This window comes from Mastigoproctus giganteus, chromosome 9, assembly GCF_048544385.1.
Source record: "Mastigoproctus giganteus isolate SK-2022 chromosome 9, ASM4854438v1, whole genome shotgun sequence".
NCBI classification, from domain to species: domain Eukaryota; kingdom Metazoa; phylum Arthropoda; class Arachnida; order Uropygi; family Thelyphonidae; genus Mastigoproctus; species Mastigoproctus giganteus.
In genome coordinates, this window is record NC_143583.1 from 60,911,040 (window position 1) to 60,938,274 (window position 27,235).

At 37.8% G+C, this 27,235-nt stretch overlaps 1 protein-coding gene across 1 annotated transcript in view; it reads right to left on the reverse strand.

Moving 5' to 3' along the window:
* LOC150080278 (cytoplasmic dynein 1 intermediate chain-like) overlaps positions 1-27,235 on the reverse strand; it is a 389,556-nt gene that overhangs the window by 320,622 nt on the left and 41,699 nt on the right. The window contains 1 exon segment of the mRNA XM_090380674.1: positions 22,507-22,616. Within this exon segment, the coding sequence (XP_090236800.1) occupies positions 22,507-22,616 (110 nt within the window).

The following is a 27,235-nucleotide window of genomic DNA, read 5'->3' on the forward strand; positions in this document are numbered from 1 at the left end:
AGTATCTAGAGCTAAGTTCCAGTCAACCCTTCCCTATCTCTTCCATCATGCAGTATGATTGATAACTTTTTAGGTTATGATGAACGTCGTGGCAAGATCCAATATTCCTTACATTTCAAGGGTACAGCTCTAAAACGGTGTTCGCAGGCCAGCCGCTAGTTAGTACACCGGACCGAACCTATTGGTAACTCTCTAGGAGGCTTCCGGATCGGCTAGTGTATAATCTTGCTACCTCTACTCTGCCAGATAGTGACTGGAGGGAGTAGAAGTAGTGTGTATGCGGGGAGCATTGTCGAGGCCACGTTATGTCAAGGATCTGGGTATATTCTTACCACATGTACACCATATCCAAAAATCTCATTACTTCATACAGCATGTCCCACTCACTTTTACTTACTATTGAATACACCATGAATTGTCGAACTAATAGAGAAAGCTTATCTGCGAAAAGATCTAAACCTCCCAAGCACTTCCTAATTCATTTCACAAATATACGTGGTCTCAATTCTAATCTCAACGATGTCCATTTCCACTTGCAGTCTGCCAAACCCCATGTACTTTTTCTGACAGAATCTCAGTTATCGGTTGATTCAACTACTGCTCATCTCAGATGCCCAAATTATTCGCTGTATGATTCCTTTCGCCTCAAAGGTGGTACCTGTGCATATGTCCGTTCTGATATTCCCTGTCAGAGACTTGACAATTTGGAATCTCCTCTCTTTGATCTTCTCTGGCTTAAAATCTCTCAACCTCATTATGTCAAATTCATCTGTTGTCTCTACCATTCTCCCAACTCCACTAATCACTTGGAGCTCTTTGACTTCCTCTCTTTGCAACTTGACTTTCTATATCCAACTTTCCTAACAGTGAGGTAATTTTCCTTGGTGATTTTAATGTTCACAACTCCAGCTAACTTCCATTTTCTAGTCACACTGACGCAGCAGGTCGAGATGCTGAGGGTTTTGCAATTACTAATTTACTACCACAGATTTTTCATTTACCTACAAGAATACCGGACAATCCTAATCATACAGCCAATACCCTTGATCTTTTTCTCACAAACAACCCTTCTAAGTACACGGTCGAAGTGAGAGGTCCTTTAGGCACTTCAGATCACAACTTGGTGATTGTCTCTTCTCCAATGGAACCTTCATCTCATGGCTATTCCCAACCTCGTGTTGTTTGGCATTACAAGAATGCAAAATGGGATGACCTGCGAGACTTCGTTTCTTCTATTCCTTGGTCGGATTACTGTTTCAAAACTGAGGCCAACGTTTGCTCAGATTGTGTGAGTGAAATTATTCTTGCAGGAATGGAATCCTTTATCCCACACTCCACTTATCTAAACCTCCTTTATCTAAACCTTAGTTTTCCAATAAATGTGATAAGGCTGTTCAAGAGAAGAATGTTGCATATCGTAATTGGCTTGTTTCTAATTCTTCAGTTTCATTTTCTGCCTACACCAAAGCTCGCAACAATTGTAAACAGTTATTAATCAGTCCAAACTAGAATTTGAACAGGCTAAGAATAGAAAATTTGATTCTTGCCCTAATGGTAGCCGAGCATTCTGGTCTCTTGCCAAGGCTATTGGCCGCAACTTTTGCCCATCTCTGCTCCCACCTCTGTCCAAACCAGATGGTTCTGTTGTCACTTCAGCCAAGGATAAAGCTGACCTGCTAGCATCCCATTTTTCTTCCAGCTCATGTATTAATGATCTTGGTAAAACACCTCCCAACACACTCCATTCAATGCCTCCTGTGGTCTTCTGTCAAAAGGATATCAGAAGGATTTTGATGAATCTTGATGCTAAGAAAACTCCAGGTCCCCATGGTATTTCTCCACTTGTTCTCAAAACCTGTGCTCCTGAACTTACTCCTATTCTTTGCCGCCTTTTTTCACTTTCTTATTCCAAAGGTGCTTTTCCTTCTGCTTGGAAATTTGCTCATATCCATCCAGTTCCTAAAAAGGGTGACAAATCCCTCCCATCCAATTATCGTCCCATTGCAATTACTTCTACTCTTTCTAAAGTAATGTAGAAATCAATTAACCGCCAACTCCTAAACTACCTAGAAACCTTCCGTCTGATCAATGATCGCCAGTATGGATTCTGTCAGTGTCGATCCACTGGTGATATTCTGGCTTATATTACCCATTTATGGACTAATTCAATGGAAAGGTTTGGTGAAACAGAAGTAGTTGCTCTTGACATCTCAAAGGCTTTTGATCGTGTTTGGCATAAAGGTCTTCTAAACAAGCTTCCATCCTATGGTTTGCCAACTGTTTTTAGTAATTGGTTATCCAGTTTTCTCTCTGATCGCTCACTGAGGGTGATGGTAGATGGCTCTCTGTCTTCTAACTTCTCCACTAATGCCAGTCATCCCCCCAAGGTTCAGTTTTTTCCCCCACTCTGTTCCTCTTGTATATTAATGACCTTCTTCCATTGACTGGAAATCCTATCCATAGTTTTTCCGATGATTGCACATTGCATTCCACTTTCCATTTTGAGAAACCTTGTCCTGCTCAATCAGCTTCAACTTCTCGAAAATCTGCTACCAATTCCTTAAATGTCGATCTTCAGGTAATTCTCCAGTGTGGCAAAGACAACTTAGTTGATTTCAACCCTTCTAAAACTCAGTCTTGTCTTATATCTCGCAAAAAGGATTCTTCTGCTCCTATGCTTATCTTTAGTGACACTCCGATTTCTAGGCAAAATGATATATCTCTTTTGGGGATTAGAAGTCACTCTTGGCACAAGCACATTACAAATATTGCTTCCTCTGCATGTAAAAAACTTGGTTTTCTCTATCACTCTCGGCGTTACTTTTCTTCCAAACAGCTGCTCACTCTGTATAAATTGCAAATCCGCCCTGCCATGGAATATTGTACCCACATCTGGGGTGGTGCCCCTTAAACCTCTCTCAGGCTTCTTGATTCCATTCAGAAGAGGGCAGTTAGGTTAATTAATGATTCTTCTCTAACAGAGTCTTTCCACTCGCTTTCTCATAGATGTACTGTTTCTGCTGCATGCCTCTTCTACAGATACTTCCATGGGCACTATTCTTCTCAATTGGCTTCTATAATTCCCACTCTCTCTTTCAAAACAGTCCGAACATGTGCCGCCACCAGCCAACATCCATTTACTGTCCAACTTCAAACCCACAGAACCAACTTTTCATCTTCCTCATTTATTCATTCAACTGCTGTTTTCTGGAACAACCTTCCTTCATGCATATTTCCTGAAAATTACAATCTACAGAAGTTGAAGTCCAATGTCAACAAATATCTTCTTTCGTCTTCTCAACCTCCAACCCAAGCACGGTACTAAGTACTATAGGTTCTAATACCTCTCGTGTTTGGGGTTCACATAAAAAAAAAAAAATAGTACGGGGAACAGGAAACATCCTTGCCTTACACATCTACCAATGGGAAATCACGAAATATTTTCAAGTAAATAGAACGGAGGAAACATTCAAAAAATTAATAATATGGCTACTATAACTCGCATTACCGCTTCATTTCCACAAGTAACCACTGTAAGGAAAAGACGTCATTTTCGTAGAGAGGATCCGCAACAAAATTTCAAAATTAATTTTTTTTTTCAAATTATGGACGACACAATTTTCTCGTTAACTGAAAGGTTTAGAAATATGAAACATGTAGAAATATTTCAAATATTTGATAATATTTCCGAATTTTAAAAAAAATGGTATAACGATTTCTTAAATCTTTGCATAGATTAAAGTAATTATTATTATTATGGTACAAGGAAGCCAGAGGCTTATGCTGCACCAGCCAAAAAAAAATCCCCAGTTACCCTGAGAGAGAGAGAGAGAGAGAGAGAGAGAGAGAGAGAGAGAGAGAAGTAGAAGGGAATCACCAAGAAAGAGAAGGAGGATGATATCCAGCTCAGGACCCTGGGTGTGCCAAACACATACTCACCAGATGTGAGCCCCTGGGGCTCACATTTGGTGAGTATGGGTTTGGCAATAACGACTGTGATATTGATGGTTTAGCATTATTTGAAGAACTTAGAGTACTTCAAATTTATATTAAAGACAATGTTACTCAATTTGAAGTGTTACAATATTTTTAAAAACAATTTTACAGATACTTTTTCAAATAGCAGTTTCATTAAAAATTATGCAAATGAGGGAAACAAAGCTGCTTTCATCAAAAAAGAGCTTAGGTCCTGCAAATTGCAGCTTCTGGAGACTAGGCTCCTGCAAGGTTATTTGGTTGAGGTGTACAAAGCTTTAAATGGGTTGAGCAGGCTCAAATATTGATGGGATTCTTCCTCTTGCTCAGATTACTGATGAAGTTGGCGACAGCAAATTCAAAATGGGAAGCATTCAAAGAATTAATCTTGGAAGCTACTAGGCTTTTCACACTAATAAAGAAATATTGTTCAAGGTTTAGGCCTAAATGGATGTCAGATGATCTAATTAGACATGTGGGAGAGAAGAAAAATGCATTGGATACATATATATTAGCAGGTGACACAGAAGCCTATGATAGATATAAGCTGGTCTGTAACCAAGTCACAAAGGAGGTTAGGCTGGAAAAGGCAGATTATGAAAAATCTTTGGCAAAGGATGCAAAGAAAAACAGCAAAGAGTTCTTTACTTATGTAAACTCTAGAAGGAAGGTGATAAATCAGATTGGTCCACTTGATATCGATGGTTCAACTGTTGATAATCCTGCTCATGTAGTTAACAAACTAAATGAATATTTTGCATCTACATTCACACATGAGGAGTTATTCAGGAAGGGGGATGCCAGAGGTGAACTAAACTGTGGCAATGAGCTAGATGATTTGGTAATAACTGAGAGTAAAGTGGAGGAGAAATTGTTCAAGATAAACATAAGAAAGGCATGTGGGGTGAATGGAATCTAACAAGTTATATTAAAGGAGGAAGCAAAGGAAGTACGCAAACCCTTAAGCCATAATTATGAGAGCTTCCTTGGACTCAGGGGAGGTACCCATGGACTGGAGATGTGCAAATGTGACCCCAATGTACAAAGGAGTATCAAAGGGAGACACAGGTAATTACAGACCCGTTAGTTTAACTTCTGTTCCAGGGAAATTAATGGAGGCACTGGTTAAAGACGTATTGCAGGATCATCTAAACAGGACTTCAGTTATAGGTCGTACACAGCATGGGTTTGTTAAGGGGAAGCCTTGTCGGACAAATTTGATTGGATACTATGATGTGATCAAAAAGCGACTGGATGAAGGGAATAACTTTGATATCATATATTTGGATCTTAGAAAGACTTTTGATACTGTTACACATGGAAGACTGCTTTTCAAATTGGAGCAGTGTGGCATTTGAGACAAATTGCTGCTATGGATAACAGGATGGTTCAGTGTGAGAAGACAGATAGTGGTAATCAATGGAAACTGCTCTTCGTGGACTAATGTCATTAGTGGAGTCTTTCAGGGTTCAGTGTTGAGCATTGAGTCCATTGTTGTTTTCTGTATTTATAAATGATATTGATGATGGAATATCAGGCTTAATGTCCAAGTTTGCAGACGATACGAAAGTTGGCAGGGTTGGTAATGACACTAATGACAGTACGCTGCTGAAACAGGGTCTAGAAAAGTTGAGCAGATGGGCTGGGAGGTGGCAAATGAAGTTTAACATTGACAAATGTAAAGTACTACATATGGGAAGCAGTTACCCTAGAATAAAGTATCAACTGTGTGGTACTACACTGACAGTGGTAGAAAACAAAAAGGACCTGGGGGTAATTGTGCAGGCAGATATGAAGTTTTCTGATCAGTGCGGACAATCTGCAAAAGTAGCTCATAGTGTCTTATCAATGATATACAGGAATTTTTCTAGCAGGGATAAAGAGGTGATTATCCCCTTGTATAAGGCGATGGTCAGGCCACACCTTGAGCTGTATCCAGGTCTGGACGCCTCATTTTCAGAAGGATGTAGAGCTGTTGGAACGAATACAGAGAAGGGCAACAAGGTTAGCGAATGGAACAATGGGTTGCTTTTACGAAGAAAGGCTTAAGTTTTGCAAATTACAGTGTCTGGAAACTACACACCTGCGACGTGATCTGATTCAAGTGTATAAAGCCTTGAATAATTTGAGCATGCTCAATGCTGATGAGATTCTTCCTCGTGCTCAGAACAATCATCAATCAATGAATCAATAATCACAAATATCTTCTTTTGTCTTCTCAACCTCCAACCCATGCACGGTACTAAGTACTATAGGTTCTAATACTTCTAGTGTTTGGGGTTTTCATTAAAAAAAAAAAAAAAAAAAAGTGATTAGGCAAGCGAAGGCTGATTACGAGAAATCATATGCAAAGAATGCAAAAAAAAAAAAAAAAAAAGAACCAACAAAGGCTTCTTTACTTATGAAGGAAGGGGATGAATCAGATTGGCCCACATGGTATTGATGGTTTGACTCTTGATGATCCTGCTCAGATAGCTTTTTTTTTTTTTTTTTTTTTTATGAAAACCCCAAACGAGAGGTATTAGAACCTATAGTGCTTGGTACCATGCTTGAATTGGAGGTTAAGACAAAAGAAGATATTTGTTGGCATTAGACTTGAACTTCTGTAAACAGTAATTCTCAGGAAGTGCATATGAAGGAAGGTTGTTCCAAAAAACAGCAGTTGAATGAATAAACGAGGAAGATGAAAAGTTGGTTCTGTGAGTTTGAAGTTGGACAGTAAATGGATGTTGGCTGGTGGCGGAACGTGTTCGGACTGTTTTGAAAGAGAGAGCAGGAATAAAAACAAATTCAGAAGAACAGTGCCTATGGAAGTACTTGTAGAAAAGGCATGCAGCAGAAACAGTATGTCTATGAGACAGTTAGAGATGAGTCATTAATTAACCTAATTGCCTTCTTCTGAATGGAATCTAGAAGCCTGAGAGAGGTTTTGGGGGCAATGACCAAGATGTGGGAACAATATTCCATGTTAGGGCGGATTTGCGATTTGTACAGAGTGAACAGCTGTTTGGAAGAAAAGTAAAACGAGAGCAAAAGAGAAAATCGAGTTTTTTAGATGCAGAGGAAGCAATATTTGTGATGTGCTAGTGCCAAGAGGAATTAGAAGTCAAAGTAATCCCCAAAAGGGATATATCAACTTGCCTGGAAATCGGAGTGTCACCAAAGATAAACTTAAGAGCAAAAGAATCCTTTTTTTTGCAAAATATAAGACAAGACTGAGTTTTAGAAGGTTTGAAATCAACTAAGTTGTCTTTGCCCCACTGGAGAATTACCTGGAAATCGGCACTTAAGGAACTGGTAGCAGATATTCATTGAAGCTGATTGAGCAGGCCAAGGTTTCTCAAAATGGAAAGTGGAAAGCAATGTGCTATCATCAGCAAAACTATGGATAGGATTTCCAGTCAATGGAAGAAGGTCATTAATATACAAGAGGAAACGAGTTGGGGAAAGAACTGAACCTTGGGGGACACCAGCATTAGTGGAGAAGTTAGAAGACAGAGAGGCATATACCATCACCCTCAGTGAGCGATCAGAGAGAAAACTGGATAACCAATTACAAAAAACAGTTGGCAAACCATAAGATGGAAGCTTGTTTAGAAGACCTTTATGCAAAACACGATCGAAAGCCTTTGAGATGTCAAGAACAACTGCTTGTGCTTCACTGAACTTTTCCATTAAATTACTCCATAAATGGGTATCATAAGCCAGAATATCACCAGTGGATCGACACTGACGGAATCCATACTGGCGATCGTTGATCAGATGGAAAGTTTCTAGGTTGCATAAGAGTTGGCAGTTAATCGATTTCTCCATTACTTTAGAAAGAGTAGACGTAATTGCAATAAAACCATAATTGGATGAGAGGGATTTTTCACCCTTTTTAGGAACTGGATGGATATGAGAAAATTTCCAAGCAAAAGGAAAAATACCTTTGGAATAAGAAAGTGAAAAAAGGTGGCAAAGAACAGGAGTAAGTTCAGGAGCACAGGTTTTGAAAACAATTGGAGAAATACCATCGGGACCTGCAGCTTTCTTAGCATTAAGATTCATCAAAATCCTTCTGGCATCCTTTTGACGGAAGACCACAGAAGGCATTGAATGGAGTGTGTTGGGAATGGTGGGAGGTATTTTACCAAGATCATTAATACATGAGTTGGAAGAAATATGGGATGCTAGCAGGTCAGCTTTTTCCCTGGCTGAAGTGACAACAGAACAATCTGGTTTTGACAAAGGTGGGAGCAGAGATGGGCAAAAGTTGCGGCCAATACCTTTGGCAAGAGACCTGAATGCTCGGCTACCATTAGGGCAAGAAGCAAGTTTTCTACTCTTAGCTTGTTCAAACTCTAGTTTGGACTGATTAATAACTACTTTACAATTGTTGCGAGCTTTGGTGTGGGCAGAAAATGAAACAGAAGAATTGGAAACACGCCAATTATGATATCCAATTATGATATGGCTCTTCTCTTGAACAGCCTTAGCACATTTATTGGAAAATCAAGGTTTAGATGATGGACGAGATTTTAAAGTGCAGTGTGGGATAAAGGATTCCATTCCTACAAGAATAATTTCACTGAATGATCTGAGCAAACATTGACATCAGAACTTTTGAAACAGTAATCCGACCAAGGAAAAGAAGAAAAGAAGTCTCGCAGGTCATCCCATTTTGCATTCTTGTAATGCCAAACAACACGAGGTTGGGAATAGCCATGAGATAAAGGCTCCATTGGAGAAGAGACAATCACCAAGTTGTGATCTGAGGTGCCTAAACGACCTCTCACTCCGACTATGTACTTAGAAGGGTTGTTTGTGAGAAAAAGATAGTGTTGGCTCTATGGTTAGAATTGTCCGGTATTTTTGTAGGAAGTCAAAGAGCTCCAGGTGATTAGTGGAGGTTTTTTTTTTTTTTTTTTATGTGAACCCCAAACACGAGAGGTATTAGAACCTATAGTACTTAGTACTAAGTACTATAGTACTGAGTTTAATTTTCAGGAAATACATATGAAGGAAGGTTGTTCCAGAAAACGGCAGTTGAATGAATAAATGAGGAAGATGAAAAGTTGGTTCTGTGGGTTTGAAGTTGGACAGTAAATGAATGTTGGCTGGTGGCGGCACGTGTTCGGACTGTTTTGAAAGAGACAGCAGGAATTATAGAAGCCAATTCAGAAGAACAGTGCCCATGGAAGTATCTGTAGAAGAGGCATGCAGCAGAAACAGTACGTCTATGAGAAAGCAAGTGGAGAGACTCTGTTAGAGATGAATCATTAATTAACCTAACTGCCCTCTTCTGAATTGAATAAAGAAGCCTGAGAGAGGTTTAAGGGGCACCACCCCAGATGTGGGTACAATATTCCATGGCAGGGCGGATTTGCGATTTATACAGAGTGAACAGCTGTTTGGAAGAAAAGTAACGCTGAGAGCGAAATAGAAAATGAAGTTTTTTAGATGCAGGGGAAGCAATATTTGTAATGTGCTTGTGCCAAGAGAGATTAGAAGTCAGGGTAATCCCCAAAAGAGATATATCATTTTGCCTAGAAATCGGAGCGTCACTAAAGATAAGCATAGAAGCAGAAGAATCCTTTTTGCGAGATATAGATAAGACTGAGTTTAAAAAGGGTTGAAATCAACTAAGTTGTCTTTGCCCCACTGGGGAATTACCTGAAGATCGGCATTTAAGGAATTGGTAGCAGATTTTTGAGAAGTTGAAGCTGATTGAGCAGGGCAAGGTTTCTCAAAATGGAAAGTGGAATGCAATGTGCTATCATCAGCAAAACTAGGGATAGGATTTCCAGTCAATGGAAGAAGGTCATTAATATACAAGAGGAAAAGAGTGGGGGAAAGAATTGAACCTTGGGGGACACCGGCATTAGTGGAGAAGTTAGAAGACAGAGAGCCATCTACCATCACCCTCAGTGAGCGATCAGAGAGAAAACTGGATAACCAATTACTAAAAACAGTCGGCAAACCATAAGATGGAAGCTTGTTTAGAAGACCTTTATGCCAAACACGATCAAAAGCCTTTGAGATGTCAAGAGCAACTACTTCTGTTTCACCGGACCTTTCCATTGAATTAGTCCATAAATGGGTAATATAAGCCAGAATATCACCAGTGGATCGACACTGACAGAATCCATACTGGCGATCGTTGATCAGACGGAAGGTTTCTATGTAGTTTAGGAGTTGGTGGTTAATTGATTTCTACATTACTTTAGAAAGAGTAGAAGTAATTGAAATGGGACAATAATTGGGTGGGAGGGATTTATCACCCTTTTTAGGAACTGGCTGGATATGAGCAAATTTCCAAGCAGAAGGAAAAACACCTTTGGAATAAGAAAGTGAAAAAAGGCGGCAAAGAATAGGAGTAAGTTCAGGAGCACAGGTTTTGAGAACAAGTGGAGAAATACCATCAGGACCTGGAGCTTTCTTAGCATCAATATTCATCAAAATCCTTCTGATATCCTTTTGACGGAAGACCACAGGAGGCATTGAATGGAGCGTGTTGGGAATGGTGGGAGGTGTTTTACCAAGATCATTAATACATGAGCTGGAAGAAAAATGGGATGCTAGCAGGTCAGCTTTATCCTTGGCTGAAGTGACAACAGAACCATCTGGTTTGGACAGAGGTGGGAGCAGAGATGGGCAAAAGTTGCAGCCAATAGCTTTGGCAAGAGACCAGAATGCTCGGCTACCATTAGGGCAAGAAGCAAGTTTTCTACTCTTAGCCTGTTCAAACTCTTGTTTGGACTGATTAATAACTGCTTTACAATTGTTGCGAGGTTTGGTTTAGCAGAAAATGAAACTGAAGAATTAGAAACAAGCCAATTACGATATGCAAGATTCTTCTCTTGAACAGCCTTAGCACATTTATTGGAAAATCAAGGTTTAGATAAAGGACGAGATTTTAAAGTATAGTGTGGGATAAAGGATTCCATTCCTGCAAGAATAATTTCACTGACACGATCTGAGCAAACGTTGACATCAGAAGTTTTGAAACAGTAATCCGACCAAGGAAAAGAAAAAAAGAAGTCTCGCAGGTCATCCCATTTTGCATTCTTGTAATGCCAAACAACACGAGGTTGGGAATAGCCATGAGATAAAGGTTCCATTGGAGAAGAGACAATCGCCAAGTTGTGATCTGAAGTGCCTAAAGGACCTCTCACTTCAACCGTGTACTTAGAAGGGTTGTTTGTGAGAAAAAGATCAAGCGTATTGGCTGTATGATTAGGATTGTCCGGTATTCTTGTAGGTAAATGAACAATCTGTGCTAGGTCATTAGTAATTGCAAAAGCCTCAGCATCTCGACCTGCTGGGTCGGTGTGACTAGAAAATGGAAGCCAGCTGGAGTTGTGAACATTAAAATCACCAAGGAAAATTACCTCACTGTTAGGAAAGTTGGACTTGAGAAAGTCAAGTTGCAAAGAGAGGAAGTCAAAGAGCTCCAGGTGATTAGTGGAGTTGGGAGAACGGTATAGACAACAGATGAATTTGACACAATGAGGTAGAGAGATTTTAAGCCAGAGAAGATCAAAGAGAGGAGATTCCAAATTGCCAAGTCTCTGACAGGGAATATCAGAACGGACATATGCACAAGTACCACCTTCGAGGCGAAAGGAATCATACAGCGAATAATTTGGGCATCTGAGATGAGCAGTAGTTGAATCAACCGATAAATGAGATTCTGTCAGAAAAAGTACATGGGGTTTGGCAGACTGCAAGTGGAAATGAACATCATTGAGATTAGAATTGAGACCACATATATTTGTGAAATGAACTAGGAAGTGTTTGGGAGGTTTAGATATTTTCGCAGATATGCTTACTCTATTAGTTTGACAATTCATGGTGTATTCAATAGTGAGAAAAAGTGGGGGGGGACATGTTGTGTGAAGTAATGAAATTTTTGGATATGGCGTACACATGGTAAGAATATACCCAGATTCTTGACATAATGTGGCCTCGATAATGCCCCCCCCCCCCACATACACACTACTCGGACTCCCTCCAGTCATTATCTGGCAGAGTAGAGGTAGCAAGATTATACACTAGCTGATCTGGAAGCCTCCTAAACAGTTACCAATAATTTCGGTCCGGTGTACTAACTAGCGGCCGGCCTGTGAACACTACTTCATGATGGAAGAGTTGGGAAGCGGACAAACTGAGTGAGTATTTTGCATCTACATGCACACATCAGGAATTCTGTAAGAAAGGGGAGGACAGAGGTTTGCTAAACTGTAACAAGGACCTAAGTGATTTTGTAATAATGGAGAGTAAAGTGGAGGAGAAATTTTTGAAGTTAAACATAAAAAAGACACCTGGGGTGGATGGAATCTATCCAATTATATTTAAGGAGGCAGTGAGGGAAGTACGCAAACCCTTGGCTACAATTATGAGACAGGAGATGTGCAAATGTATCCCCAATTCACAAAGAGGGTTCAACGGGTGACACAAATAATTAGACTTGTTAGTTTAACTTCAGTACTGGAAAAAATAATGGAGTCAGTGGTTAAAGAAGCATTGCAGGATCATCTAGACAAGACTGCAGTAATACTTTGCACACAGCATGGTTAAAGTGAGGTATTGTCTAACAATTTGATTGGATAATGATGTGGTCACAAAGGAACTGGATGCAAAAAATAATTTTGATATCATATACTTGGATTTTTTCAAAGCTTTTGATACTGTTGCACATGGAAGACTGCTGTACACACTGGAGCAGTATGGCATTAAGAGCATGTTGCAATGGATAAAGGGATGGTCAAGTGCGAGACCAGAGAGTGGTAATCAATGGACACTGTTCCTCATGGACTAATGTTATTAGCGCAGTCCCTCAGGGTTTGGTGCTGGGCCCATTGTTCCTTTGTGTATTTACCAATTATATCGATGAAGGTTTATCAGGATTAATGCCCAAGTTTGTAGGTGATACAAAGGTTGGCAAGGTCATTAATAACAGTAAAGACAGTATGCCACTGCAATAGGATCTAGAAAAGTTAGGCAGATGGGCTGAGAAGTGGCAACTGAAGTTTAACATTGAAAAATGCAAAGTACTGCATATAGGTGATAACAGTAACCCAAGAGAAACATACCAACTGTGTGGTACTACACTGAGAGAAGTATAGAATAAAAAAGAACCTGGGGGTAATTGTGCAGTCAGATATGAAGTTCTCTGAGCAGTGCAGATGGGTTGCCAGAGCAGGTCAATGATATATAGGAATTTTGCTAGCAGAGACATGGAGGTAATTATCCCTTTGTATAAGGCAATGGTCATGCCACACCTTGGGTACTGCATACAGGTCTGGAGGGCTCATTTTAGGAAGGATGTAGAGTTGCTAGAATAAGTACAAAGGAGGGCAACAAGATTGGTGAGAGGAACAAAGTGGTGCTTTTACCAAGAAAGGCTTAAGTTCTGCATGCTGCAACAACTCGAGACTAGGTACCTGTGAGGTGATCTGATTGGGGTGTATAAGGCCTTAAATGGTTTCAGCAGGCTCAATTCTGATGTGAAGGATTCTTCTGCTTGCTCAGATTACAAACCTGAAGGGGCATAGATTCAAATTGAGGAAAGACAGTCGTAGAATAGATGTGCGGATATTTGCCTTTAGCCAGCAGGTAGCTGATTGCTGGAACAGACTTCCATCTGTGGTGGAAGCTGATAGCTTAAATAAATTTAAGGCTCTACTAGACAAACATTTGGAATGACTGGATAGGTGAACTGGGAAAGGGCTTTTTTTTCTTCTTTTTTTTTTGGCTGATGCTGTATAAGCTTGCTTTCTTGCATCATATGCCTCAACTAATAATGCTAAATCTGTGCATCCTGTCAAATAAGATAGGTAATGTTTGTAAAGTAACAATTACGCTTTATTTCAATTTAGCTAAAATTTGGATACATATGATATACTTGCTCTATGTTAATTTTTGTTCAAAAATAATTTTGTAGAACCCAAATTTCAGGTCCAAATTCATATTTCAATATGGATTCAAAAAGTAACCAATTTATTTAGTTATTGGGAATAATGAGGGTATCAACTGTAACAACTAGTTTCATATTGATAAACAAATTAAATATTTCAAAAAAATGAATTACGCATTTTATTAAATTTACTTCAGAGTAGAATGCTATTTTAAAAACTTCTGCTAATTTTTTCCATAACTACTTAAATGAGAATGTTGATAATCATTTGATCAATCTATATATAAAATAATATTTTGCTTTTTCACGTGCACACTTTTTGCTTTCCGCAAAGCGGGGCTAATTGCTATTATGTCATACTACAACAAAGTGATTGACAAGTCTGTCTCGAGGTGGGGCTAACTACTATTGCATCTTACTACAAAGTGATTGACAGGTCTCTTTGAAAGATGCTTTTACAAACTCTTAATTTTTTTACAGTCTATAAATCTTTCTATATATAAAAGAATATTTATAGTGCTTTTAATTTTTAGTTTAGTGCTTCTAATTTTTAGAATTCTACATGTCTCAAAGCAACGATTCAATTTTTTCAAAAGTTTCTTCAGCTATTAGCAATATTTGTTAATAATGGCAGTAATAGAAAAGAGAAAGATTGTATCAGAAAGGCTATGAAGTAAAGAAAAGATCTTGAGTATGAAGCAGCACTTAAAAATCCTGATATCAAAGAAAAAGCGATTATTGAAAAATATGAAAATAATAAGCTAAAGGCTTCACAATTAAGAAAGGAAAGATATGTAAAAACAAAAGACTACTTTTATATCACAAGACTATGTAGTAGAAATAAGGAAGAAATGTTTGGTTTGTGAACACGTCACAGAGCTAGACTAAAAGCACATATTCCATGGAGTCGTGTGTATTCAAACGAAGGGGAATATAACTTCCTTTTTCAATGAACACAGTTTTCTGTGAAATTGGCTTTTAGTATACAATAAACAAGTCAAGGTCAAACATTATTTAAGGTTGGTGTTGACTTAACATCACTATAGTTTTCTCATGAACAATTGAAGGCAGCTAAAAATCTTTGTATTAACAGTAAAGGAATCAAAAATGCTGTGTGGGGGGTTTCTCCCCACTAAAAATAATTTTAAATATAAAAATGTGTAATTCAGGTTCATGCGACACAAGGCAAAAGGGAGCGAAGCGACCTTCTGACTTGTTTATTTTTAATTAATATATTTTTAAAATAATGTTGGGGGTAGTGAGTGCCTCATATTTTTACTTGGTACTGTGCGTGTGTGCGCGCGCACACACACACATTCTTATTTTGTTTTCATTATTGCACTGAGAAAAATATTGGATTCAAATTTTTTTTGCTACTACTGATGAAGTACCAATAGTAAACTTCAATGCTTACTATTAGTACTTGATCAGTGCAATCCAGACTCCAACTTTCTCCAATTCAGATAAAGGAAATTTTACAGTTTTAAATCCCATTTTCTTATTCAGTACTTTATTTAACTCAACAAATATAATGTGTGACCTTATCTTTAGTTTCACTGAGAATGGCCAGCACCTTTTATATTGGGGCAATGATTCAATGTCTGGTTCTTTTTTCTATGGATTTTAATAAAATGCTAAAATTTGATATGCATGCTAAACTTCCCTCTGCTCGATGAACATGTCAGGTACAATTTAGATGGATATAACATTTTTCTTTTTAACTTTGAAAAGCAAACTCACCAAGTGACTGACTTTCTCCAAAACCTCTGTACCCAAAAGAAGCATACAGTCAAGATTGTCAGATTCAAACTGGTCCTCCATGTCAGCTGTTTCTCATCAACAGAGACAAAAATCTTTTTCTTCTCTTAGCATTCTTTTCATCATTTCCTTGTAATACTGGCCTAAGTAATTTGTACATAACGTGAAACCTCCTATTTGGTGTAACCTCTCTATTCATTAATTATTAAATAAAAAATAAAATTTTTGTTTATAGTAAAGGTAAACTGCAGCCATTATCAACCCACTGCAGGATGGAAGCCTCCTCAACAATTCATGCTGAGGGAAATGGACCATAATCTGCCACGCTGGTCCAGTGCAGGTTGGCAGATCGACCGTATTTAGCAGTCTAGAGGCTTGAACCCCGGTCTATTCAAAGAGCATGTGCTACTACACTCCCGCTCCTGATCACTTGGCTACAAAGTACAGGATGGCCAATAGGAGTTAGAGGAGTTTAACTAACATGATAAGTTCTTTACTGCATTTGTGACATTACATTAATTTATGTAAAATATATTTCTTTTATTTTATTTCTGATAAAGCATAATTACTTAAAATGTCAGCAACAAAGAAGTTAAAAACTTACAATTGTACTTATAAAATTAAATGGGGTAAAAAGTTTTCTTTTGTTTATAACAAGTGCATTATTTGCTGTGCTCTAATAGTGTATGTGTGGCAGTGCCAAAGACATAAAATTAAAAGACAATTCATCTCAATATCAGTTTGTTTTTTGTAAGAATTTTATTTATAAAAATCTCCAATAAAAAATTCCGTTTCATATGTTTTTATAATTGTACCCACCTCCTCTTTCCAGTATACTGTGTGACTAATAAGACATGTTGATAAATTGCGGAAATCCTCGCACAATATGGTACTTATATAAACTATTTAAAGCTTAGCATTGAGCCCTTTATTAGGCACATATACATATATATAAGCCTATTGTCTTCACCAAATCTGCCCATCCATTCATACCTAACATCTTGACTCCCAGTGGAAGAGTTTTTTTGTGAAATTGTATATTTAGTTCATTTAGAAAATGATCTGTTGAGCCATCCCATATTTCATTAAAACAGAAACAATAGAAATCCAGCAATTATTTCTTTTTTTCTATACAGTTTTACAGAAAAAAGAAACTAATGTTAAATGTAATTTAAATGCAATTTTGTTAGCTTTAGACAATCCATGCACACTTCGTGTTTTTAACTATATTCACTTTAACTTCTGTTAATCAGAAAAAAAGAAAAAAATCAACTAATTTAATTAAAAATATTCCAAATTATAATTTAATTAAAAATATTCCAATGTAATACACCAAGTACATTAGCTAACTTGTTTCTTATATTGATCCATGTTTCTGATGTAATCATAAGTTTAACGAACAGGTTTACTAATGATACAGATCGGTTGAAAAATGGCAATTCAGGTTTAACATTTATAAATGCAAAGTACTGTACAGACAACCCCCGTATAACACAGTACTTCTACAACACGGTTTCATTCTAACACAATTGATAAAGTGCAGAAATCCTTGCACAATACGGTACTTATATAACACGGTTTCACTCTAACGTGGTTAGAGAATTGTGGTAAACTGTGCATAACAGTATTTTTGAGCTTTCGTGTGGGGGAAAACCTGCTATTATGTTGGATATGTAATTTTTCGACATTTGTATTCTTTTTGTGAATCCCACTGTTAACTCTCTAGTCGTAATGAAAAAAAAAAAAAAAAAAAATTATTGGGAAATCCCCGTGTTACATTCTGTGCTATTGAACTTGTGCTTGTTTGAGCCCATAACAATTTGTGACTTTGAAGCGTGCAGTTCATAACTTTTAAGGTTTTTGTAAGGTTATTTTGGTTTTTATTTTATCTTTTATAAATTTTTCTGGGTACGTATTACTAAACTTTGTTCTTAAGAAGTGTACTGGAATAATTTTTGTTGTGAATTAAATTCCAGCCCTAAGTTATGGCTAAGGAAATTAGGCATAATTTGGGTAACTGCCGATTTATTTAAAGAATGGATTATAAATTTTTCTGTTCCAGCTGTGGAAAACTATTTAAAGATCTAGATTTCATAAACTATTTAAAGATCTAAAAATCTAGATTTCAAAGTTTTATTACTACTGGATAATGTGTCAGGCCATCCAAAATGTTGAAGTAATATTCCTACCTTCTTCTTCTTCTGGTGTTATAACCCAGGGTGGGTCGTAGCCTTCTAAAAATACTCCTACCGCCTAATACAACTTCTTTAATTCAGCCATTAGATCAAGGCATTATATCTATCTTTAAAGCTCATTACATCAGAAAATTGTTACCATGGAAACATTTTTCAATTGTGGACTATATCGGAATCATAGCTTTATCGCTCAAAGAAGTAAAACCGTCAACATGTGCATGTTGGAAAAATGTATGGCCAGAGTTAGTTCAACATTCTACAGAAAACACAATCAGTGCGATAGTAGAACTTGCTGTCAGTAGGAAGGAAAGGTTTTGATGATATGACTACTGAAGACATTCACAAATTACTGGTAGAAAGTGGATTTGGTGGAAATGGCATAGGAAGTAAACCAAATCAATTCAGAGCAGATGAAAATTCTGAAGTTCCAAATTTTACACTAAAAAGCATACAGCAAGGCATAAATAAACTTAGCCGAGCAATTAGAACATTTTTTTTTTGAATGCAGATCCATCAACTGGAAGGAACACAAAGTTCAAAAGGGAGATGCAAAAATGCTTAGCTCCATACCATGCAATTTGCAAAGATCTATCAAGCAAAAGCAAACAATTCCAGAATACTGATATTTTAAAGAGAGCTTGTTATTGTTTGTTATTTGATTTTTAGGAGCATTAGCAACTAAGGCCACATTGCTCCGGGATATGCGGTGGTCATTCCCTGACCTTTCCGCATCCTCCGTATTTGGTGGTGACGGGCTCGAACCCCGGTCTAATCAAGAAGCGTGTGCTATGCACTGCTGCTCCTTCCCACCTGGCTACGGAGGCGCCCATTTAAAGAGAGCAGAAGACACACAAAATCTAGATGCTGCAGAAGAAAGTTCAGAAGGTGAAGATCTGCAACAGAGAAAGCATTCTCGTTTGATTGTGCTTAGCAGCAATGAAGAGGAAGAAAATTAAATGAACATACATTAACTGACATATTATGTATCACAGTTTGTAAGACATTCGTTCAGTTATTAATATTTTTAATAAAAATTAAGTTTCCGATAGTTATAAAAAAAATGATGTATTTTTGTTAGCTTCTGGAACGTAATCCCCAGTTTTGTATTGGTTCTTAGTCCCGTATAACATGGTTTTGCACTATATGAAATTTTATAGGAACCTAACTACCGTGTTATATGAGGGTTATCTGTATTTGGATATTATTATATTACTTCTCCCATAGGGGATCCACCTCATGATGGGTACTGGTACCAAGTGCACAGGGTGGCTATTATGTCTGGTGTTGCTGCTGATCATGAAACTCTTTGACTATCCTACAGGTGTTCAGGATTGCAGATTTCTGGAGTTTCTTGGTGTTCTCTGGGAGATCTACTGCTGCTAGGATCTTGCGTAGTCTTTAGCTCCATACCAGATGTTAACATGATGGTCATTACTTGTTGCGTATGCCATGTCTCTTTGATCTCCTGTTTTGTCTGTGTACTTCCCAATCTCTTCCCCTCGGGTTTTCTGGGGGTTGCCAGTATGTGCCTGCTCCATCAATGGAGCAGGCACACATCCCCACCAGAGGGGAAAGAGAGGTGGCAAGGGGGGAAGACCAGGGGTAACCTCCCCCTCCTGCCTGGGGAATGAAGGTAAAGGACCAAGGCATCGTGGCTAGGAAGGCCTAAGCAGCAGTTCAGCTGTGCTGGTGGTTGTGTCCCACCTGGGAGAGCATTCCACAGCATGCCGGCTAGGAATAGCCAACAGAATGGATGACCTTAGGGTCCATAAAGTTCTCATGGCCATCTGTCCATCTGATAGAGACGCTGGAATAGAACATGAAATTTATATCATTCACTCACACACCATTTTTTTTCCAACATTTTATAGTTCCCCCCACCACACACATTTCAAGGCAACATTTATAGTTTTTACATTTTACAACTTTTTACTCCCCCCCATTCATTCTCATTTGCATCGGGGGGGGGGGGGGGGGAGTGACTTATTAAACAAGCTGTCAATCCCACCTGTCCAATTATTGCTTTTATAATAATTCAATGATTGTTTAACCATTGCTTTAAAGACAAAGCAACAATTTAAAGAAAGCTCACACAATTTAAATGACATACAAATAATCAAGGCACCTCCGTAGCCAGGTGGGAAGGAGCAGCAGTGCGTAGCACACACTTCTTGATTAGACTGGGGTCCGAGCCCGTCACCACCAAATACGGAAGATGCGGAAAGATCAGGGAATGACCACTGCATTTCCCAGAGCAATATGGCCTTAGTTGCTAATGCTCCTAAAAAAAAAAAAAACAACAAAACAACAAACAAACAACAACAAATAATCAAATTTAGGAGAATATTTATCTACATATCTAATTGAACAAAAAAAAATCCTTAGATGGATAACGAGATGGCTTCAGAGCAGAAGACAGAGGGTTGTGATAAATGGTTATTCTTCAGATTGGGTTAATGTAAAAAGTGGAGTTCCCCAAGGATCAGTATTAGGACCACTGTTGTTTTTAATTTTCTTAAATGGCATCGATGAAGAGATAGAGGGAGTGATGCTCAAATTTGCAGATGATGTAAAGATTGGTAGCATAGTTCATGATCACTGCCAAGCAAAGCTTTTTCAGAATGCCCTAGATAGACTTCAGGGATGGTCAGAAAGTGACAACTATGCTTTAATTCAGCAAAATGTAAGGTCTTACACCTGGGGAGCAGCAACTACAAAATAACTTATAAATCTGATGGAGTTGAACTAAAGTCAGTAGTGGAAGAAAGGGAATTAGGAGTTACAATATAGTCAGATATGAAGTTCTCAGAACATTGTAGACAGGTTGCAAGGATGTCATCGATAGTACCCATAGTGTACTATCGATGACATCAAACATTTGCTAATAGAGATAAGGATGTCATAATCCAATTATATAAGGCTATTGTTAGACCATACATGGAATATTGTGTTTAAGTATGGAGACTGCACCTAAAAAAAGACATTGAGCTTCTTGAAAGAAGACAGAGGGTTGTGATAAATGGTTATTCTTACCAAAGATGGGTAACTAGCCTGGCAAGATTGGCAAAAGGGCACCCGTATGAGGAAAGACTGAATATGTGTAGTGCATTGCTTGGAAACTAGGCACCTTAGAGGAGATTTGATTAAGGTGTTTAAAGGCTTTGAGAGACAAAAGTAAAATAAAATGAATGAGAACAATTTCCACTGTTATAAATGATTCTAGAACTAGGGGCCATAAATTCAAGTTACTGGGGGAAGACATTTAGACTGGATTGCAGGAAGTTTTGTTTTATCCAGTTATTTATTAATTACTGGAATAAATTACCTAGGTGGGTAGTAGATCCTGACAGTTCGGGGAAATTAAAAGGTCAGCTGGATAGCTACCTACGGGAGAAGGGAATGCATAGTTTGTCTATCTCCTTTTCTTTTATTATTTAATAATTATTTATTTCATTTTTTTTTATTATTATTTTACTCTTTTTTTTCTTTGGCTTAGGATTCCTTGTACCATATGGCCATTACTAATACTAAAAGAGCATCCTATGCTGGGAGATTTGCAGCTTATATCGATAAATTTGCAATACTTATTCAGGTGTGCCAATTCACATTGTTTATTGTGTACAATGTCTGTAAAAACAAGTGTTCACAGGCTGTTTATGCTGTGGGGAATGAAAACCTGGAATAACTCATGGGTAGGAGGGAGGATTTAATATTCCTTAAAGGAAATCTAATATTCCTTCCAGTCTCTGATGGGATTAGCCATGGACTTCTCTAAGTAAGGTACAAGTGCCAAACCCACTACACTTTTATGGAAGTCATAAGTGTTTCAGTCACAAATTTTGTTTTGTAGGTCTACCTCAACATATACATACATCACAACATACACCTGAAAAATGAGCAATTATAAGTTTGCAAGTATGTAACTGAGATTTTATTTCTTATTTTTCATTAACTTGTATTTAAATAAGCAAATATAAAGTTAACTTGAGCTTTTCAAAAATCTTAAATACAGTCGATTCAGGTTATTTGGGACACATCGGGACTAGTGCATTTTGGCCCGATTAAGCAGCTGCCCAATTATGTGAAGTTTCATGTAAATAGTTAAAAATACAATGGACCCCTGCTTTACGATTGATTTTCTGTATGATCAAATCATGTTATGATAGACTCGCCATAGTAAAGTAACATTCACTATATGATATGTAGTAAGTGCCGATCACTGTGATCAAGTTTGTGAATTGAATTTTATCGGTATTATCATTACATTGCAAATTCAGTAAGGTCGAGTTTACTATCTGTTTATAATAGATTGCACTGACAAAAAAGCCTAATAAACAGGGGACTGCTAATCGTTTTTATTGTTTTATGGTTGTGACCTCCAAGAAATCTGACCACGAGGTTCGGTCAGATTTCTGGAGGTCACAATATGGTCAGAGACAATCATAGGTAATCTCAAGTGTAGTCTCCTGCCCCAATTAAACGACATGTTGTCCCAATTAAGCGAAGTAAACCCCAGCTATTTTCTCGATTGGGTTCTGTTCTTTAAGATCTGTCCCAAATAAACGGCTGCCCCGATTAACTGGTGGCCCAAATAACTGGAATCCACTGTATATGCAAATCCCGCCAAGGTAAATTTTATTTAATAAAAATAAAACAACAAAAAAACATTAATCTTACCTTCTCTATCTATACTGACTGATGTAGTCTGTGTTTGTTTATTATAAGAAACACTTTCTCGTGGAGGTATATTTGTCTGATGAACACTGACTACTGTCAAGTTTGATTTTCTAATTTAAAAAAAAATTACATTAAAAATTATTTTACTCTTCAGGAACTGCCTGAAGAAAACAAACATTTTAATGTTTATTGAATAAATATGAATTTTAAATTTATATGGATGACCTTATCAGAATAATGCTGTTATATTTTATTTTTAATCTTATGATAAAAGTTACAAATTGTTACTGCTAGGTTTAATACAGTTTTATAACCACCATATTATAATAATAACGATAACTGACAAAAACTGAAAGTTTCATAAAAGGATCATTGTATGAAAATTTCACATACACCATGCTTTCTTTTAGATTTCTTGCCATTTTTTTGGGCAGTAAATCTAACATGATCAAAATAAATGTTGAAATATGATACAAGTAGACAGAAACCAAACCAGCACCTCAGCCACCTAATTTTTGCCAATTTCTCTAAGTGATTACTTATTTTTTATTAACTATATTATTTTATTCGTATGTATTATTTTATCCTTTGGACTATTGGTTCCAAACTGGGAATTGAGAAACCAAGGAACAATGAGGTTACCAAAATACAAATACAGCAACAAGATATTTTGACCAATGTCCAGAGTAAACTGGGAAATTAGAAACGAAAGCACAAAATGGCTAAAGATATTTTGACAAATGTCCTAAGAGGATACCTTACAAACAGGAAAAAAAATAAAAGCTTTTAGATTCGCCCTACTCCCTTTAGATAACAAAGAATACTTCCCCACCACTGAACATGTTCATGACCTTAAAATGCAAAAAATACAGCCATTTTCAAAGAACAAAAACATGATACATTTTATTCAGAATGCAGAGTCCTGGTCATAATTCCTTTGCATATAACACAGGCATCTAACATTCATCTACAAGTCTGGGATATAAGACAAATCAGTTAACAATTTCCTAAAATGGGCCAGTAAATCAGAAGGTTTTATAATGGGGGATTTTAACTTACCAGATATATTGACTGGAACTTGTGGATTGGTCACTCGCACACTAGCACGACTGTGGATTTATTGGATGATTGTTTTCTACAGCAGCATGTTCGAGAGGCAATCAGAAGGAGTAACACTTTTGATCTAATTATCAGCAATGATTATTTGTGCATTAAGAATTTGCAGATAAAGGAAACACTAGGTGACAGTGATCACAGTGCACTGATGTGGGATTTACTCAAAGACGTAACTACCATCAGGGGTAAAGGGATGGGTTTTTGCTTTTGAAAAGGTGACTACAGTGGTCTCAGACAGTTTTTCAATTCCATACAGTGGGATCAACTGATGACGTTACTAACATCAAATTCTAAATGGGAAGCATTCAACAAATTAATCTTAGAAGCTACTAGGCTTTTCATACCAACTAAGAAATACTGTTCAAGGTTTAGGCCTAAATGTATGTCAGATGAACTAATGAGACTCAGAAGAAAAATGCATGGGATGCATATTAATTATCAGACAACACAGAACCATATGACAAATATAAGTTAATCCTTAATCAAGTCACAAAGGAGGTTAGGCAAGCAAAGGTAGATTATGATAAATCTTTGGCAAAGGATGCAAAGAAAAAACAGCAGCCTTCTTTACTTATGTAAACTCTAAAAGGAAGGGGATGAATCAGGTTGGTTTACTTGATAAAGATGGTTCGACTGTTGATGATCCTGCTCAGATAGCTGAGAAACTGAATGAGTATTTTTCATCTACATTCACACATGAGGAATTCTGTAGGGAAGTTTGTTCAACTCTAACAGGGAGCTCAAAGATTTTGTAATAACTGAGAACAAAGTGGGGGGAAATTGTTGAAGTTAAACATAAGAAAGGCACCTGTGGTAGATAGTATCTATCCAATTATATTAAAGGAGGTGGTAAAGGAAGTAAGCAAACCCTTATCCATAATTATTAGACCATCCTTGGATTCAGGTGAGGTCCCCAAGGACTGGAGATGTGCAAATGTATCCCCCAGTTCAGATCAAAAGCGTGAAATGAGTAATTACAGACCTGTTAATTTAACTTCTGTTCCAGGGAAAATAATGGAATCACTGGTTAAAGAAGCAATGGAGGATCATCTAGACAAGATTGCAGAAATAATTCAGACAGCATATGTTTGTTAAGGGAAAATCTTGTCTGACCAATCTGATTAGATACTATGATATGGTCACAAAGGAACTGGATGCAAAAAATAATTTGGATATCATATACTTGGATTTCAGGAAAGCTTTTGATAATGTTGCATATGGAATTGGAGCAGTATAGCATTAAGGGCAAGTTGCTATAATGGTTAAAAGGATGATTGCGTGGGACAAGACAGAGGGTGGTAATCAATGGACATTGCTTTTTGTGGACTAATGTTATTAGTGGTAATCCCCCAGACTTCGGTGTTGAGCCCATTGTTGTTTTCTGTATTTATCAATGATATTGATGAAGGTATATCAGGCTTAATGTCTAAGTTTGCAGATGATACGAAGGTTGGCAGAGATTTTAATGAGTATGCTACTGCAACAGGATCTAGAAAAGCTGGGCAGATGGGCTAAGTGGCAACTGAAGTTTAACATTGACAAATGCAAAATACTGCATATAGGTAAAAGTAACTCCAGAAAAATGCACCAACTGTGCTGTACTACACTTAGGCTGGTAGAGAATGAAAAGCACTCGGGGTAATTGTGCAATCAGATATGAAGTTTTCTGAGCAGTGCAGACAGGCTGCCAGAGCAGGTCATGGTGTCTTGTCAATGATATACAGGAATTTTGCTAACAAGGATAAGGAGATTATTTTGTAAAAGGCAATGGTCAGGCCATTCCGTGAGTACTGAGTACAGGTCTGGAGGCCTCATTTTAAGAAGAATGTAGAATTACTAGAACGAGTACAGAGAAGGGCAACAAGATTGGTGAGGGGAATTAGGGGAAAATCATACCAAGAAATGCTTCAGTTTTGCAAATTACAGCATCTGGAGACTAGGCATCTGCAAGGTGATCTGATTGAGGTGTGTAAGGCCTTGAATGGGTTGAGCAGGCTCAATGCTAATGGGATTCTTCCTTTTGCTCAGATTATGCCCTTGAATGGGGCTAAATTTAAATTGAGGAAAGAGTTGCTGAATAGATGTGAGGAAATTTACCTTTACCCAGCAGGTAGTTCATTGCTGGAACAAACTTCCAACTATCATTGTGGAAGTTGATAGCTTAAATAAATTCAAGCAAGAACTAGACAAGCTTTTAGAGCAAATGGATGAGTGAAATGGGAAGGGTTTTTTTTTTTTTTTTTTTGGCTGATGCTGTATAAGCTTGCTTTCTTGCATCAAATGCTTCTGTTAATGCTAATCACTACAAATATGTACTTATTACCAGTGGCCAACTGTATTCTCGAACAAGGCTTGAAAGTGATGAATGGAAACAAAGTTCTCTCAGCTGGTATTGAATAACTAGAATAATGTTTGCCAATTTTACTGAGACTTACCAAAATACTAAGAAACTACACAATAAGTAGTTTAAAAATAATAATAATACAGTTATATAAAAATGCAGCAAAAATTTACAAATTTAGTTGGCTAAACTGAACAAAAAATTGTTCAGTTTAGCCAACAAGCAAACTTTTTTATGCCAATTTTCATTTCCAATGAAAACATATCATGTGGCCCAGGAATACCCAAATTAAAAATCATAAAGATTATTATTTTTTTAAAAAAATAAATGTAAATCTGGTAAATAGTGAGCTCACTTTGGTCCTTGAGGATGTCACAGACATTCTCTCAGATATGCCAGACAAGCTGTACTGGATACCTGGGAGTCTAAAACGCTGCTGGAACTGATATTTGGGTGACATTCAAGTCAAGTAGACCCAATTTCGGCGAATTCCGGATGGTCTGTGACAGCCAAATCTTCTGCTTGCACCTTTACGATGGTGGGGCTGTAATCCCACCATCTTGAAAAAATCCTGGGTATAACCTCCATGCACAAGCGGGTGACCATCCAGATATGAACCAACATAAGCAGGGGTCAGGTGTGGTGCCCACACCACATGGAAGAATGCTGTCCCTCTGTGTTATCAGGCAATACTAGGTGGTAGATGATTCTCATCGACCAGTGCAATACCACCACTTTGCTTATTGGAGGTTTGAAGTGGTGGAACCCATGTTTAGTCCCCAGAGCTAAGTTCCGGTCAACCCTTCCCCATCTCTTCCATCATGCAGTATGACTAATGACTTTTGAGATTGTGATGGACATCACGGCGAGATCCAATCTTCCTTACATTTCGAAGGTACAGCTCTAAAACGGTATTCGCAGGCCGGCCGCTAGTTAGTACACCGGACCGAACCTATTGGCAACTCTCTAGGAGACTTTCGGATCAGCTAGTGTATAATCTTGCTACCTCTACTCTGCCAGATACTGACTGGAGGGAGTCCAAGTAGTGTGCATGCGGGGGCCATTGTCGAGTCCACATTATGTCAAGGATCTGGGTATATTCTTACCATGTGTACGCCATATCCAAAAATTTCATTACTTCATACAGCATGTCCCACCCACTTTTTCTTACTATTGAATACATCACGAGTTGTCAAACTAATAGAGTAAGCTTATCTGCGAAAAGATCTAAACCTCCCAAACACTTCCTAATTCATTTCACAAATATACGTG